The following is a 16,204-nucleotide window of genomic DNA, read 5'->3' on the forward strand; positions in this document are numbered from 1 at the left end:
ACAGACACATACACATATTATTTAGTTTAGCATGTAATAGCTGACTTTGGTTATCCAAATATATATATAAACATATCTATAAACATTTGTTCATACTAACACAAAATTAAAGGCTAATACTTTATAAACATATTTTATAATTGACTTACAGTGCATACTCTGCTTGGCTCGAGAGCAGTAGTTTTTGGAACTGCATACATCTGGCTCGTCATCCAGTGCTCTGTTTCTATCGTGTAGGGCAGACTAGTCATCACAGATGAACTCAGTGTTGTTCGGGCAGTGTCTGGAGCAGGTGGCATGGCTGTGACTATGGTATGTTCATCCACCAGAGGGTGCTCAGTAGAGGCACTTGCACTGGTTACAGGACTACTTTCAGTGACAGTAGAGGAAGTAGGGGTCTGTGTTGTGTGTGTTGAAATGGTAGTCTGGGTAAAAACCGATGCCACACTAGGCACTGGAGTTGTTCCGATTGATGACAGCAGTGTTGTGGTCGGACCAGTTTCAGTGGTGTACTCTGTAAATCCAAAGGTGTATTCAGTAATATCAGGAATGTGTGTTAGAAGAGTGCTAGAAGTAGCAACAGGCATACTAGAAGTAGTTGTGTCTGTGGAAACAGTGGTCACTTTATCTGTAGAAGTGGTTGCAGGTGTTGTCAATGACGTTGCATTCCTAGTTGGAGGTGAGATGCTGGCTGTGGCAACAACTCGTGGAGTTTCTCGTCGAGTGGTAGCCACAGCCACCCGTGAGGTCAGGACTGGTGTGACACGGGTTGTGAATTTTGGAGTCATTATGGAAGGAAAGGTGCTGGAGGTCTCATGGACCAGTGCTGATGTCTGGGTTGTCGCGGTGGTTGACAGCACAGCTCTATCTGTGTCAAGAGAAACCCTAGTTGTCTCAGTGACAGAACGAATACTCAAAGGTCTAGCTGTAGATGTTTGAGTGGTAGAAATAATCTCTTTCTCAGCTACAGTAGATGTTAGCAGAGGTGTCTCAGAAGTGACAGTTGTTTCTGTGGTTTTTGTTGGGGCTTGAGATACTGATGTTGCCATTGAAAGTATGGATGGTGAAGCTGGAGAAATCTGAGGCAGTGCAGATGTGGTGGTTGGAGTTGTCATAGAATAAGGAGGATGAACTGGTGATGTGCTGACTTTGTCTGAAAGGAGAGCAGTGGTGGAAACTAAACTCCAGTGAGACTCTGTAGGGCTCAGCATAGTAGAAGCAGAGACATCTCTAAAAGTCGTCTTGTCAGGAGGTGACACATATGATGTAAGCAGTGTTGATGTTTCTTCTGTAGGTGCTGAGGTGAATGGGATGCTGGTGTAGGTGGTAAGTGGTGTCTCTGCTATCCTGGCACTGGTTTGGGTTTTTTCTGGTGATGGAGTTGATGTGGTTTGGATCACTCTCCAATCCGTCTGTAATGTTGTATCAGTTGTTGCAACATCAGGATAAGGATATATAACAGATGTTGGTTGATAGGTTGTTTTTGCCGTGGTTTCTGTCGGCACAAATGCAGGAGCTTGAGAGGACACTGTGGTGATGAAGGCTGTTGGAGCAGCTGTGGGCAAAGGCACTGTTGTTTTTGAAGTTTCAGGTTGCTCTGAGGTTGACGTTGAAGGAATAAAAGGTGTCGTTTGAGTTGAAGTTGGTGTTGGAAAAGCAGAACTTGTGGATTTTACTGTAATGTGAGTGGGTGATGCTTCAATATCTGTAGGGGAAGTGGAAATGGTAGAGATGTCTAAAGGTTTCTGTGTTTCAGAGGTGCTCTCTGGGATCTTCACGGTGTGTAAAGATGTTGAAAAAGTAAATTTTTCTGTGGTGACAGAGGTACTTGATTCTAATATAGGTGTTGTAGTTGATGGTGAGGTGAACTTTGTTGTGCTGATGGTTTCAACAGGAAACTGTGTACTGCCACTAGAAGTCACAGAGTGTGTTGTGGTCTTTTCAGTAGATATAAAGGCCTCTGTGACTCTGGGGGTCTCAGTACTAGAGGTGAGAGGAGAGGACACTTTGACTGTTGGGGAAGTGGCGTCTGTGGAGCTTATGCTGGTTGAGACTGGAAGCACGGGTAGAGTGCTTACTCTGGTCAGCTCCTTACTTAAGGTAGATGACAGAATGGGACTAAAAGTAGACGGTGAGGGGATAGCTGTGGTACGTGTGAGAAGTGTCAAAGACTCTGTGGGACTGCTTGTTGTAGAGGTCTCTGAGAGTGTTTCTGAGAGAGATATTGGGCTAGTGTGCGATGTGGTGGAGGAAGTGGAACTGTGGATGATGCTTGGTGCTTTAGTGGTTCTCTCAGTGGCAGCCAGAGGGCTTGGGGAGGAAGTGGATGTTGTTAATGTGGTAATGGTTTCCACCACCCCAGGGCTGATAGGAGAAGATGTAAGCTTTTCAGTGCTTGGCATGTGTGCTGTAGGTGTGGAAGCAGTGGTGCTAAACCCTGCCACTGTTGAAGTAGTGAATGATATAGAAACCACTGGACCACTCAAGGTGGAATGCTCTGAAGAGGATGTTGATGATACGGCAGTACTGGGTGGCGTGAATGGAGGAACAACAGCAGGTTTAATGCCTAAACACAAACACAATATTTATTAGACACTGCACAAAATATCTCATTTATAATATCTGATATAGCTAATTGTGCTACTTTAAGATAGCTAAACTAAATCTTGGATTTACTATGGCAATAAAAAGACAAAAAGCAAAATTATTTTTAAATTGCTCCTTTTACAACTACTGGTAAGAAATGTTTTTTCTCAAAGATTGTTAGAATTAGTGCTGGTTAAAATGGCATTTACGAAAGTTGTAACTTAAAGGTAACATAAGCTGCCTTAATCAAATCATATGATAATGATTGTGGAAGTATATCTCAACCTATCATTCACCTCATTAAAATAAAAAAATGTTAGTGATTTTATTTTACACTAGCATTAGTAATAGAAGTAGCACAAAGGGTAGCTTACAGTCCTCCATAAAGACACATCTGTGAGTGACCTCATCTAGAACCATGTGACTTGGACACTGAGGCAGGCATCCCTCAACCCTACAGAAAGGTACATGCTGGCCATATCACTTTGCACAATTTATATACTTGTAAATATTTGCAGAAAACAAATGTGTGTATGTTTGCATGCATATATGTGTGTGCTCTTACTTCAGGATACTGGCACAACTCAGACCTGATGGGTCACTGCATGTCCTGAAGCATGGACTCACACATGATTCATACCGCCACTGACATCGAGGACCCACTGGATACTGTGGTATGGCACCTGTAGTAAAAATAATGATTTGAAAAAAGCAAGTCATAATTTCTGTGTGATTATAAGCAAGGTTGTGCGCGTATGTAGCCACATGCTGACCTGTCAGTTTGAATAGAGTAGCTCGGCGGTACCGATCTGAGTGACTGTATTTCATGAGCTGGAGTCTGGACAGCATGAAATGCAGAAAAAACCCTGGGTTTGCCAGGGACTCTAGCGAATCAAAGCCTGAGATCCAGGTGTCTCTATGAACAACAAATGTAGCTGCATCCCAGAATGCCTCACTTTCTTCCCACTTCTGCAGTCTCAGCTGGCCACTGCGCTCTACTTTTAAGAAGTAGTTGGGTCTGTCTGTCGCCTCAAATGACACCAGAGATGTGTCTGCAGCATTAACAACATACCCATTAAGAAAAGCAACATATACAGAATATACATAGAATAATACATCTAAACTGGAAGGTTTTTGCTACAAAATGTTTAGATTTGGTCTGAAATGTGCATGTTTTACTATACAGTCGTAGCCAAAAATATCGGCACCTTTGGTAAATATGATCAAAGGCGGCTGTGAAAATTAATCTGCATTGTTAATCCTTTTGAACTTTTATTAAAAAAAAAAAAAAAAAAAAAAAAAAAAAATCACAAAAATCAAACCTTTCATTGGATAATAAGAATTTAAAATGGGGGGAAATCTCATTATGAAATAAATGTTTTTCTCAAATACACGTTGGACACAATTATTGGCACCCCTAGAAATTCTTATGAGTACAATATCTCTGAAGTATATTCCCATTCATATTGACAATTTTGAGCACTCCAGGGTGATTATGGACATGAAATTATCCAGCCATGGCTTCCTGTTTCACAGAAATATAAATAGGAGGGAAAACAAAGCCCAAATTCCCTCCATCACAATGAGAAAACCCAAAGAATATATTTCTGATGTGCAGCAAAAGATAATTGAGCTTCACAGATTAGTGAAGTGGCTTTAAGAAAAGAGCTAGAGCAGTGAAAATTCCCATTTCCTCCATCAGGGCAATAATTAAGAATTTCCAATCAACATAAAATGTTTCCGAAACTGCCTGGAAGAGGACGTGTGTCTATATCGTCCTAATGCACGGTGAGAAGGAGTGTTTGAGTGGCTAAAGACTCTCCAAGGACCACAGCTGGAGAATTGCAGAAAATAGTTGAGTCTCCGGGTCAGAAAACCTTAAGAAAAAAATGGTCAAACAGCACCTATCTCACCACGTTGTTTGGGAGGGTTTCAAGAAAAATTCTCCTAACTCATCCAAAAACAATCTCCAGCATATTCAGTTATCAGACACGACTGGAACGTCAAATAGGACTAGCTTCTATGGTCAGATGAAACTAAAAAATGGGCTTTTTAGCAGCAAACACTCAAGATGGGTTTGGTGAACACAGGGATAAAAAGTACCCCATGTGTATAATGAAATATACTGCTGTATATTTGATGTTGTGGGCCTATATTTCTGCTGGAGGTCCTTGACATCTTGTTTAGATACATGACATCATGGATTCTATCAAATACCAACAGATAAAAAATCAATAAGTGACTGACTCTGTTAGAAATCTTATAATGTGCCATGTTTGGATCTTCCAACCGTGCAATAATCCAAACACAAACCTCAAAAACAACACAAAAATGGGTCACTTAGCACAAAACCAAGCTTCTGCTGGCCATTCCAGTCCTCTGACCTGAACCCTGTAGAAAATGAGTGAGGTGAACTGAAGAGAAGAAGCACCAACATGGAGCTGTGAATCTGAAGGTTCTGGAGAGATTCTGTATGAAGGAATGGTCTCTGATCTCTTGTCATCATCAGGTGTTCTCTAACATCATCAGGCATTATAGGAGAAAATTTTGAGCTGTTAAACTGGCAAATGGAGGTTTCAAAAAGTATTGAATAAAAGTGTGCCGTTAATTGTGACCAATGTGTGTTAGAGGAAAACATTTATTTCATAATATTTCCCCCCATTTTAAATTCTTATTATCCGATGAAAGGTTAGATTTTTGTGAATTTTTAAAATAGAAGATCAAAAGAATTAACAATGCAGATTCATTTTCACAGCCATTTTTGATCATATTTACCAAGGGTGCCGATATTTTTGGCCATGACTATATATATTTCCAAAAGTGACATGAGCATTTTTATATGTCGATTGCGGGCTTTTGTGTGTCGGACTGACCATGTGGTCTGGCTTTGCTGATGCCTGGAGTCATCATGAACAATGTCAGGATGTCATCAGTACTGGTCAATTCTCTTTTTGGAAACACCAGTCCACTTGTCTTATTGGCTGCCAACAGTGTTCCTCTCTCTCTGTAGGTCAACAGCTTCAGTGGCCCTTTCCCTAAAGCTATGCAGACATGTATTTCCACACACACACACAACTGTCAAAATTAAAAAAAATCTCTCAGACAAACACAAATATTATCATAAAAAAAACTACAGATGTACCTTTGTTGTAGTATTCACAGTCATAAGCTGTGAGAGGAAGAATATAGTGTTACTCATTATACAGTACCATAAATACTAATCATGTGATGAAAAACTGTAATGTAGATTGCTCAGTTCCTTCTTCCTCCAGACTATCATTATCTTTTAGAAGAATGCATATTCAGCCTTATATGTTCAGTTAATGGTTATTATCACAATGATTGATTCTAGGAATATGACTGGGCTGAAGTGTCACTCACGGCAGACAGAAGGGGAGCGCCAATCAATGGTGACACCCTTTTGGCAGCAGCGGTGAGCATACGCTGCAACGCTCGTGCAGAAACACTCACAGTCTCCTCCACGGTTGCAGCCGCAAGTGTCCACCAGGCAGTTCATATAGAACCATGTGACATCTACCTACAGAGCATCAAACACCTTTAAACACAGACATCCTCTCTCACTCACATGTACATTTTGACTCAGTGTGAATGTGAGCATTAATGTCTGCTGATTATCTGTGATCAGCTTACCACAGGGTGGCAGACTTGGAACACTTCACTGAGCAAAATCCCACATTGTCTTTTAGCAAAGGGCTCTCGAAGAGGATTCAGATTGCAGGGGTGCCTTATATCAGGACTGTTCACACACTGATGGGACATTCACACACAAACAGACACATTCAGTGTAAAAGAGTTTTTGATTTGTAGCTATCACCAGATTTGAGACATTCTGAAGGGCAAAAACACACGTTCAGTCATCTAACGAAGAGAATTAGAGAAAAGTGTGCATTTGTGTTTTGCATACACAACAGGTCAAAAGTTTGGAATAATTAAGATTTTTTTTATGTTTTTGAAAAACGTATCTTATGCCCACCAAGGCTGCAAACAGTAACAGTACATATTACAATTTAAAACAACTGCTTTCTATTTGAAGCCATCAAAGGAATAAATTACATTTTAAAATATATTAAAATAGAAAAGTTACTTTAAAATTGTAGTAATTTGGCTGGGATATAAATGTTAATGTCACAATATTACTGTATTTACTGTATTTAAATTACATTATTATTTTGATCAAATAAATGCAGCCTTGGTAAGCATAAGAGACTTTTTCTCAAGAACAAAAGAAAAGTCCTAATTATTCCAAACTTTTGACTGGTAGTGTATGTGAGTTTATCTGTTTGCCATGCCTCTGCCGCTGTCCAGCTGTTGCCAAACTCCTGGGGTGTTGACGAGTCAATGTTCTCTGGTGTTCTCATCTCATTCGCTGTCTTCTGATCAAAGTTCCCACAAAGACCAGTAAGCTTGCCCTAAAAATAGCAAAAACACACACTTGTAAAGTAATCAAAATTGATCTGGAAATGATTGATTCGCAAAACTACTAAAAAGTTTACACTTACTACAAAGACAGGAATCAGTTTCACCTTCTTTGTGTGTGTTTTTTTACCTGCCAGCGTGGTCCAGCTTGTATATGTACAGTGGTTTTTCTGTCCCACAGCACTGTGAGGTCTTCCCCAAGCAGATGCACAATGGTATAGTATCCTGCTTGCCAGATATATACTTTCTGTCTGTCGATCACACTGGATGGGTTCTGCATGTGAAATATGTCCACAGGTTATTATTATGTTAAAGTACCTCAATCGCTTCACACCAAACCAATGTTTCAAGAAACATAAGACTACAGATGCAACACCATCAGCACATTGATGCATTAAATATTCTGCCAAAGTATATTCACTCCTTCTCGGGGATGTAAAGGAATGAGCTTTCCTGTAGCTCAAATAGTAGAGCATGGCGCTAGCAACGCCAAGGTCATGGGTTGGATTCCCAGGAAAAGCAAGAGCTGATAAAATGTAAAAACTGTAACTTGAATGTAATGTAAGTCGCTTTGGATAAAAGCGTCTGCTAAATGCATAAATGTAAATGTAAGCTGAATATGGTTGGGGCACAAAAAACTTATTAGGTGACAACTGTAGGCATTTCTTTTAATTCAGGCATAATTACACTATTTTATGGTGTAATTATAGTTTAAGGTTTTATACAGAAAGAGAAAAGCTCACTCACAGGTTTGCCTGTGTCATCATCCAACACAATGAAGGAGCGTCCCAAAGAGATGAGGAGAGATTTCCTGCAGATCACACCACTCTCAAAGCAGTCAACATTCTCTGCTGTCACAGTCATCATTGCATCTAATGAGCTCTAACACACACGGAAGCACACATTAGCAGTCAACAACAATGCATTTTTATAAGAATATGAGATATGGGAATATCTGGATCTGTTGCCAAAAGCTCACCTTGACTAAGTACACCTTGCATGCACCAATATAATCAAACAGGAACCCATCAAATGTTCGGTAGTGTCGATCTCCATAAGCCGTGCACATTGACGGACATGGGCGGAACTCACACCGAAACGTGCCATGCTGACACACACTGCAAAACAATATCATTCAGACCTGAATATTTCAATACACATTTTCTATTCTTCCCTTTTCCCTTTAGAGATGCAAGTGAATAGGTTTGTGCTGAGTTTCAGTGACACTGTATGTCTCTACCAAATTTGCTTCAATAATATCTGTAAAAAAAAATCGGAAAATTACATTATGCATAATTTTCCTTATATTCATAATCTAAAACAATGAAGTACCAAAATTCAAGTGACCACACAATCTTCTTTGATATAATATTTATTTTAGTATGTAAAGATGTAGTATAGCAAACTGACTGGTGTAAAAACACATAGAAATGAATGCACAGAATGTGAATTAATTTAATCTCACCACTGATGGCAGGGGGACGATACTCTGTCTCCTGGATAATATTCTTTCCCTTTCCAAAAACACGGACATGCATGTGGCTCGAAACATTCATCACCATGCTTGAGAAGCCTGAAATACACACATGCACAGTGTATCATGCCTGTGAACATACTGAAACAGCACACAATGCATGTGAGTGTTTGATTGTTTATGCATGTAAGTGTGCCATGCAAGTATAATGCAAGAGATTCTGCCTGAGACAAGAATATTTGGATGGGTGAAGGGATGAAAGAAAAATCTGACTGGTGACATGAGAAAAGCAGCCTATTCTCATTCTCACAGATCCAAAGAGCTTCTTTCGCTCTGATAAAGATCTTGTAATATTGCAGTGAATCATTTCCATTGGCCTGAGGGTCTCTGAGAGTTCCCAGCACACTGTCCGTTAGAACTGAGTAAACTTACACCCCAGATAGACAGGCGTTAACAGCTCTCTTTATCCCACAGCCAGAATGCTGGATCACTTACTGCCATCAAAGAATGCGTGATCACATGCTCCTGTTCTGCATGCATTAATTAAGAGACAAAGAGATGGATCCATAACTAAACAACCACGCACTCCATTGCTCAGCAATTATCGTCATGCACCAGTGACGCTGTTCTCTCTCTGTACAAAGCAGATTTGAGAAAATAAATCCATGACTCAAACAAAAACTCAGAGGGATGAAATTACAAAAACACTGAAAAGGAGGTTTTGTGTGTGCATAATTATAATAATTGTTTTCAATTTACTAATTTTAAAAAAAGCCATTGCGATATGAGTAAACTGAAATGCCTTGTGTTGGATTGAGTACAATTGATGAGGTAGAATTTCATGAATACAAGTGGCTGTCATTAAAATGCATTGACTGTTAACTTCTCTTTATTCTACTAGATTGAAAATTGGATGGAAAAGGAGCTGAAGTGATTAGATTGTGCAGTACTGAGTATTCTGAATGCGAACAGTCAGTCCATCGAGTAGGAGTCATAGATTTCAGGGCAGACAATATTCAAAGTTCAGTGCACACACAGCCTAGATTGCTTGTTTCTTTTAACTCCAGCAAACAGATGAATATTTTGATGTTTCTGTGGATAAGTTTACTGTATGTGCATGGTTTGACATACACCAGCTGTGTGTACATCCTTACACAAACCCAGGCCTCTCACACGACACAACGTAGTGCATGCTAATAATTATTATTATTTAATGTTTGCAACACAGAAATGTAGCCTACTGTGTAAGTAGACTGTTTGTGAAGCTGTTTCAAACATAAAGCATATGATGAGCGCTGCTCTCTCTGGATCAGCGATGTGAATATTCCGATGTGATTTTTCATTCATTCATTTTTCAGTCTGTGCCTCCTATCTCTCTTTCTTGTCTTTGTGTCTCTTTCTCTTTCATTATCTTTGTGTTTACATTCCTGCCTTTGTGCTTGTTAGGTCACGTGTATGTCTGTGGATCTCTTGTGGGCTCAATATCAAACGTCTAGTCTGGTTCGAGACAAGCATCACATGTACTGATATCATACAAACCCTACAAACACACAAACGTTCTCCGAGCAAACCACTGACTGGAGACTTGCCACATTCTCATATATTGAATACCATTAAACAAATGTTCAACTTGTATGTTTTTGCAGAGTATCAAATATGTTCACTCCTTTCAATACCTTCTTATTTTCAACAACTTATTTTTTTTTTACATACATTAAATGATTAAAACAGACCACCCAATCTTTTTTTATGAGCTGAAAACAAACTCAAAAAAGGTAGACAGCAGACAATTCAGTTCAAACTAGGCTAGTTCAAAGTCAAAACTGGAAGTGCACTGATAAAAATCAAAGCACAATCTCAGGGTGAAAATGCAGCAAGTACCATTGTATAGCTATGTATAGACTCAACTGTGGCATCATTTTCACTGTGGAAGCTCTGATCTCAGACCCACTCAGATGCATTACACCTGAGAAGAAGTAGAGGTCATCTGCATTGATCTCTGACCTTAACCCTAAACCTGACCCTAACCCTAAGAGAGAAAATAATTGTTCAGAAAACCTCTGTATTCACACAAGTTAAAGGTCTACAGCATAGCACAGCAAGACCATAGAAACATAAAGCTGCCTTTCTTTTCTTGTAGTTTCCTTTCTTTTCTTTTCATCTTGACAAATGAAAATGTGCTGATTTTGAAGTATGGACTACAGGAATGTCTTTAAGCAGCTTATCAGTTATTTGATCCAGCTGTGCACCTGTTTACTGCGTAAATAAGCGTTGCTGCCATTAACCACTTTGCTTGGGGGTGGAGGAGGGGTAATTACTCGCTCTCATTAGTGCAGGAATTCCCCAGCTCACAAAAACACTCCTATACCTGCTGCTCCCATGAGGGACAGGGGTATCAGCATCACCCTTAGCATAATGGACAAGAGATAAACAGGGTGAGTCGACGACCCATGCTGAAACATTTTTACAGAAACAAATTCCACTCTGTGGCCATTAGCCAGCCTGAAGTATGTTTGCTAAAAGCATCATTAGCCAGCTCTGGTTGTTCTGTCTGTACTAGCATTTGGTACCAAGTTCAACAATTTGGCATTTCTCATAACCACTGATCCAAACGACATTCTCAAACAGCATTGCAAACTTATGTGGTTGGAACTACAGTTCTCGATCTGTGGTTAATAGCATAGTATCTTGTTAGTGTAACATACTTTTAAATACATTTCAATCTATATATTTGAGCAATTTTACAAATCAGTGGCATTTTTGGAGAATGCACGTGCATGAATGTGCAAGGAAACCCCAGAGTATGATGTAAGAGCTAGGGAACCTGCAAATAATCAGTGTTTCAACACCTTTGGTTCAGGACCGTGTTACTTTGGTATTGGTAAACCGTCATGACTAGCTAGTTTATTTCATAGTACAAAAATTAAGCAGAGAGTTACACTGTTGCACACATGTTTGTACCATTCAAATGCATCAACACGCATTCTTCAGACTTTAACATTTCTAAAGTGAAAAACGTATGAATACAACTAATGCGAGAACTTCAGTACAAGACTACAAGGTAGAAGCATACCCGAGATGTGATAATGTATAATAACAGAAAGAAAAAAATCATATCTTCAATAATTAGCGGACTAATTTTCTGGGCATGAACAGGTGCACTGAGGAATTCAACCCGCTTGTAAGGTCTAGCTCACGTATCAAACACCGCTAACGCACACACACTATACTGTTGGTAGTGAGACACTGCACTCTGAATGAGACGGCTGTAACTGTGTATGTATGTGTCTGTGTGTAAAAGAGCATGGCTGCTGGAAAGTCCCCGTAAAAGGTCTAGAGCGTCAGAAGACTCATGACAGTGTTCCAAAGGGCAAACAATCAAATACTTTACATTCTCCCTTTTACAGTCACTCCAGGTGCTTTCAGATGTACGTATTACCGTAGACAGATGATCAGCAATGGATTCCTTCCACATCTCTTTTTGGTTTTAGCTAATCTATGCTAAATGTGTCAAATAATTTAATGGCTCACAGAAGTGACTTGGGGCTCAGAGCAATAACCATGTATTACTGTTTGAAAACCTTGAAAACAATTATTGTGCACAACGCAGTTACGTGGGTATTGGTAACTTACTGTATACTAAGGTTTGACCAACACAAAAAAATTGCCCACATGAGGCAACTTGTAGTCCAATTCAAAATATGTAAACATTATTAAATCAAGATGCATTTACTTAATATGCAAAATGACATGATATACAGTCTTGTTTTCTGAAAAAAATTTAATAAAAATAAAGTGAGTTTACACCTAAAACAAGAAAAAAATGAAACAATATAGAGCTAAAATTAAAACTGATTCAGAGGGAAAACATGTTTATTTTTTCATTTTGCTTCTCAAATAAATGTGTCGATTGTAGATTTTTTATTTTTTGCAGTGAAAGGAAAGGACGTGACGTGTAGCCAAGTATGGTGATCCATACTCGGAATTTGTGCTCTGCATTTAACCCATCCAAGTGCACACACACACACACAGCAGTGAGTAGTGAACAAACACACACACACACACACCGTGAACACACACCTGGAGCACTGTGGGCAGCCATTTATGCTGCGGCGCCCGGGGAGCAGTTAGGGGTTCGGTGCCTTGCTCAAGGGTCTCACCTCAGTCGTGGTATTGAAGGTGGAGAGAGCGCTGGACATTCACTCCCACCACCTACAATCCCTGCTGGACCTGAGACTCGAACCCGCAACCTTTGGGTTACAAGTCCGACTCTCTTTCCAAATATGAGCTTGCCACCCATTGTGGACATTGCTTTTGTTAATTTATATCCTATATTCAACATCCTGCTGCTACTAGCACTCAACTGTAATGATGTTAGTTCAAATATGGCACATTTAATAATTTCCAGACTTATCAATAATCTCATCACTACTTCACATAGTGGCATAAGGGGTCTTTGTGCCATATTTACACCAGCCCAGATGCCAAACTATCGAGTTGCAGGAATTTATTAAACACTCATGACAGAATCTCAGCCATGGTATTTCTTTCCCATGATGCTCTTGACTAATGTTTTTCTGTTTAAAAGGTCAATAAGTCAGAAGAAGGTGAATCACACACACACACAGCCATCTAAAATATCACATCCCCTCTGTGTGCTGTGGACACTCTAGTTGCTCTCAAGATACATCTGTGACCTCACAGCCCTTTCACTACGTGACTGATGAATGTTCATGAGTTTTTCCCTTTGTAGCGAGAGTATTAGATTGCCTTTGTAATTCAGCGCTGGCAATGTCTGAGCATTCACAAACCAAGTGTTATATTCACCCGAACCTCAGAAACCAGTCTAAAAATAATAATTAAAAAAAATCTAATCAAATTCGCAAAAGAAAGAGAAAATCAACAGCAATTAATCTCAAAGAAGAAAGCATTCAGCACACACTCCAATCAACCGCAGCAACAAAATCAAAAAGGTTGTGAACAAAATACGAGGTCTTATCATGCTGTTATGGCTGAGGATGGCTTTAGGAAGTTAAGCTTGTGATATGGCACTTAACCTCAGTTTGCTTGTGTAGACACTGGCATTAAATGTATCAGATGACAAAAATCCATCTATAGAGCAAGAGTCGTGCTCTCTGAGGCCCCTTTAGTGGGAACGTGACGCGAGGGGGAGAAATGAGAGGGAAGTGGAGTTGAACGACAAAGAACTCTTTTCACCTGCGGTAGACAGCAGCAAAGGTTCCCACTGAGTCAGCGGAGACCCTTTAACTGATCTGTATCGACATCATCACCTGCTCCGGCAGACACCATCCGAGTGAGACCTCAACATGTAGAGCAGAATGTCATCTGTCCGTGAAAGTGCGTCTGGGAGTTTGTGTGCTTCAGAAAATCTACAGTACTTTGCTTGGAATGTCAGTGGTCTGTATCTGCCCGGTTTTGTAATTAAGTGGAGAAAATATTTGAATGGAATTTGATTAAGAACGTTATGTGACACAGATAAGCTAAACAATCCCAGTGTATGCACGTGTAATGGAAATGAGTAGTTCCTGACGCTACTCGGGCGATTCCACCCACAAAGCTTAACCATGGATCACTGCCCCATCACAGACGTAAATACACATACAGCCATTCACCTGCTAAATCCTCTACATCACACACAAACACGGAAACATCTAACCTTTTAAATATATAAAAATAAAACTACCAGTACAGACGAAAAATAAACAAACTTAGGAACATTTCAAGAGTCTTGTAAAAGTGCAAAATGCATTTAGGAAACATTGAATAGATGACACCAAAAGCAATTAACACATTACACATTAAAACTCAGTAAAACTCAAATGTAATAGTTGGCACAATAGCAGCACACTTGCAAAAAGCAAAACATGATAGTCCCATGTTTTTAGACATGCTAGCATAGTACCATGGTACACTTTCAAGTGCCTTCACAATAAATAACATCAAAAGCACATACAGCATGAATTTGTTTAACTAACACTTCTATATTTATGTCTATGTATAATGTTTTATCTACACTAAATTTGATCTAAATATGTGTGTCGGATTTAATGGACACAAGGAATCCACTACATATACAGTACTTGTATCTTTTATTTCAGTGAGAAAAATCAATGTAAATTGGAGGCTCTAAACTTGTCATTTTGAGTCCCTTTTGATTGATTATTGGACATGCTTGTTTTTAATCTAGATATTTTTGTCCTGTCTGGAAGCCCATTTTCTCTATGTGATGATTGGGTGAGCTCTCAAATGGGCAAGACTTTGCAACAAACAGCCAGTTCTTCAAACAATAAAAACAGTAATATTGGGAAATATTATTAAAATAAAGTAACTATTTTCCAGTTTTACATAATTTAAAATGTAATTTATTCCTCTGATAGCAAAGCTGAATTTTCAACAGAACAGATATTACTTCAGTCTTCAGAAATCATTCTAATATACTGATATGTTGCTCTAGAAACATTTCTTATTGCTAAAAAACAATAGGAAATTTCTTATTACTCTTGTAGTTCTTTTTTTGCTTTTTTTTGGAAAATGTGATTTTTCAGGATTGGTGAAAGAACAGCAGGATTTGAAATAAAATCTTTGGTAACACTTTAGTATAGGAACCAATTCTCACTATTAACTAGCTGCTTATTAGCATACCTATTAATAACACTGGCTGTTTATTAGTACTTATAAAGCAGATATTCTGCATGACCATATTCTACATCCCTAAAACTTAACAACTACCTAACTATTAATAAGCAGCAAACCAGGAGTTTATTGAGGCAAAAGTCATTGTTAATGGTTTGTTAATAGCGAGAACTGGACCTTAAAATAAAGTGTGACCAAATCTTTTGTAACATTATAAAAGTTTTACTAAAAAAAAAAAAGGGACTGATTCCAAACCATTGAACTGAAAGTGTTTGAAATAACAGTCTTTCGTAATGCATTCGGTTTAGCGTTTATAATCTTGTCTCTTGTCTACTGTCATTTGTAAATATTGCGACGCTCCAGTTGCCACTGGTATATGAATATGGTCTACCATAGTATGTTTTTGTAAGTGACAACAGACACAAGAATGAAGACAACAAAGACCTCACTCACCCTGCAGGACAGACGCAGCCAGGCACACATGGCTCATGAGTGGAGCAGGTGAGATTGAGCAAATACGACTCACAGGTCTGTTCACAGGCTAAACCTTTACTGGCCGAGTGGCTGTCTACTCGCTTCCCACAGTCCTCATAAAACTGCCCTGGCGGACACAGGGTATCTGAGAGAGAAGAGAGAACACACACTGAACTCCAGCACTGTAGATATGAAAATTCAAACAAACTGCAAACACTACTGACATTCAAAGAGTTTCATACAGATAAATGACATCAGGCTGAAATACAACACTCACCAATATTTGAGCTCTGGGAAACAAGTTTTCCATCTTGGCAAATTCTGCAGATCGTAAAAAAAGATTTTAACTGATGTGAGGCAGTGAGTCTATTGCACTAGGCAATAGACTCACTGCCTAGTGCAATAGACTCTGTGATACCTTACTATATATATATATATATATATATATATATATATATATATATATATATATATATATATATATATATATATACACACACACACACACACACACCAAACCAATGTATATAGATAAAACATTGATAAAACACAAAACACTTGTTTTTATTGGGAATGTGA

The 16,204-nt window shown here is 39.0% G+C and overlaps 1 protein-coding gene across 1 annotated transcript in view; it reads right to left on the bottom strand.

Annotated features, from left to right (window-relative positions):
- The window catches only part of LOC306870112 (otogelin-like), a gene marked incomplete at its 5' end in the record, with an annotated part of 42,243 nt that overhangs the window by 9,238 nt on the left and 16,801 nt on the right, over positions 1-16,204 (bottom strand). Inside the window, 14 exons of the mRNA XM_079417185.1 lie at positions 150-2,566; positions 2,961-3,040; positions 3,152-3,638; positions 5,460-5,627; positions 5,729-5,755; positions 5,968-6,124; positions 6,238-6,354; positions 6,897-7,016; positions 7,154-7,297; positions 7,771-7,905; positions 8,003-8,141; positions 8,489-8,596; positions 15,605-15,770; positions 15,903-15,946. Coding sequence (XP_079273311.1) covers positions 150-2,566; positions 2,961-3,040; positions 3,152-3,638; positions 5,460-5,627; positions 5,729-5,755; positions 5,968-6,124; positions 6,238-6,354; positions 6,897-7,016; positions 7,154-7,297; positions 7,771-7,905; positions 8,003-8,141; positions 8,489-8,596; positions 15,605-15,770; positions 15,903-15,946 — 4,309 coding nt within the window. The remainder of the gene's footprint in view (positions 1-149; positions 2,567-2,960; positions 3,041-3,151; positions 3,639-5,459; positions 5,628-5,728; positions 5,756-5,967; positions 6,125-6,237; positions 6,355-6,896; positions 7,017-7,153; positions 7,298-7,770; positions 7,906-8,002; positions 8,142-8,488; positions 8,597-15,604; positions 15,771-15,902; positions 15,947-16,204) is intronic.

The sequence above is a fragment of the Barbus barbus genome, assembly GCF_936440315.1.
Source record: "Barbus barbus genome assembly, chromosome: 1".
NCBI lineage: Eukaryota > Metazoa > Chordata > Actinopteri > Cypriniformes > Cyprinidae > Barbus > Barbus barbus.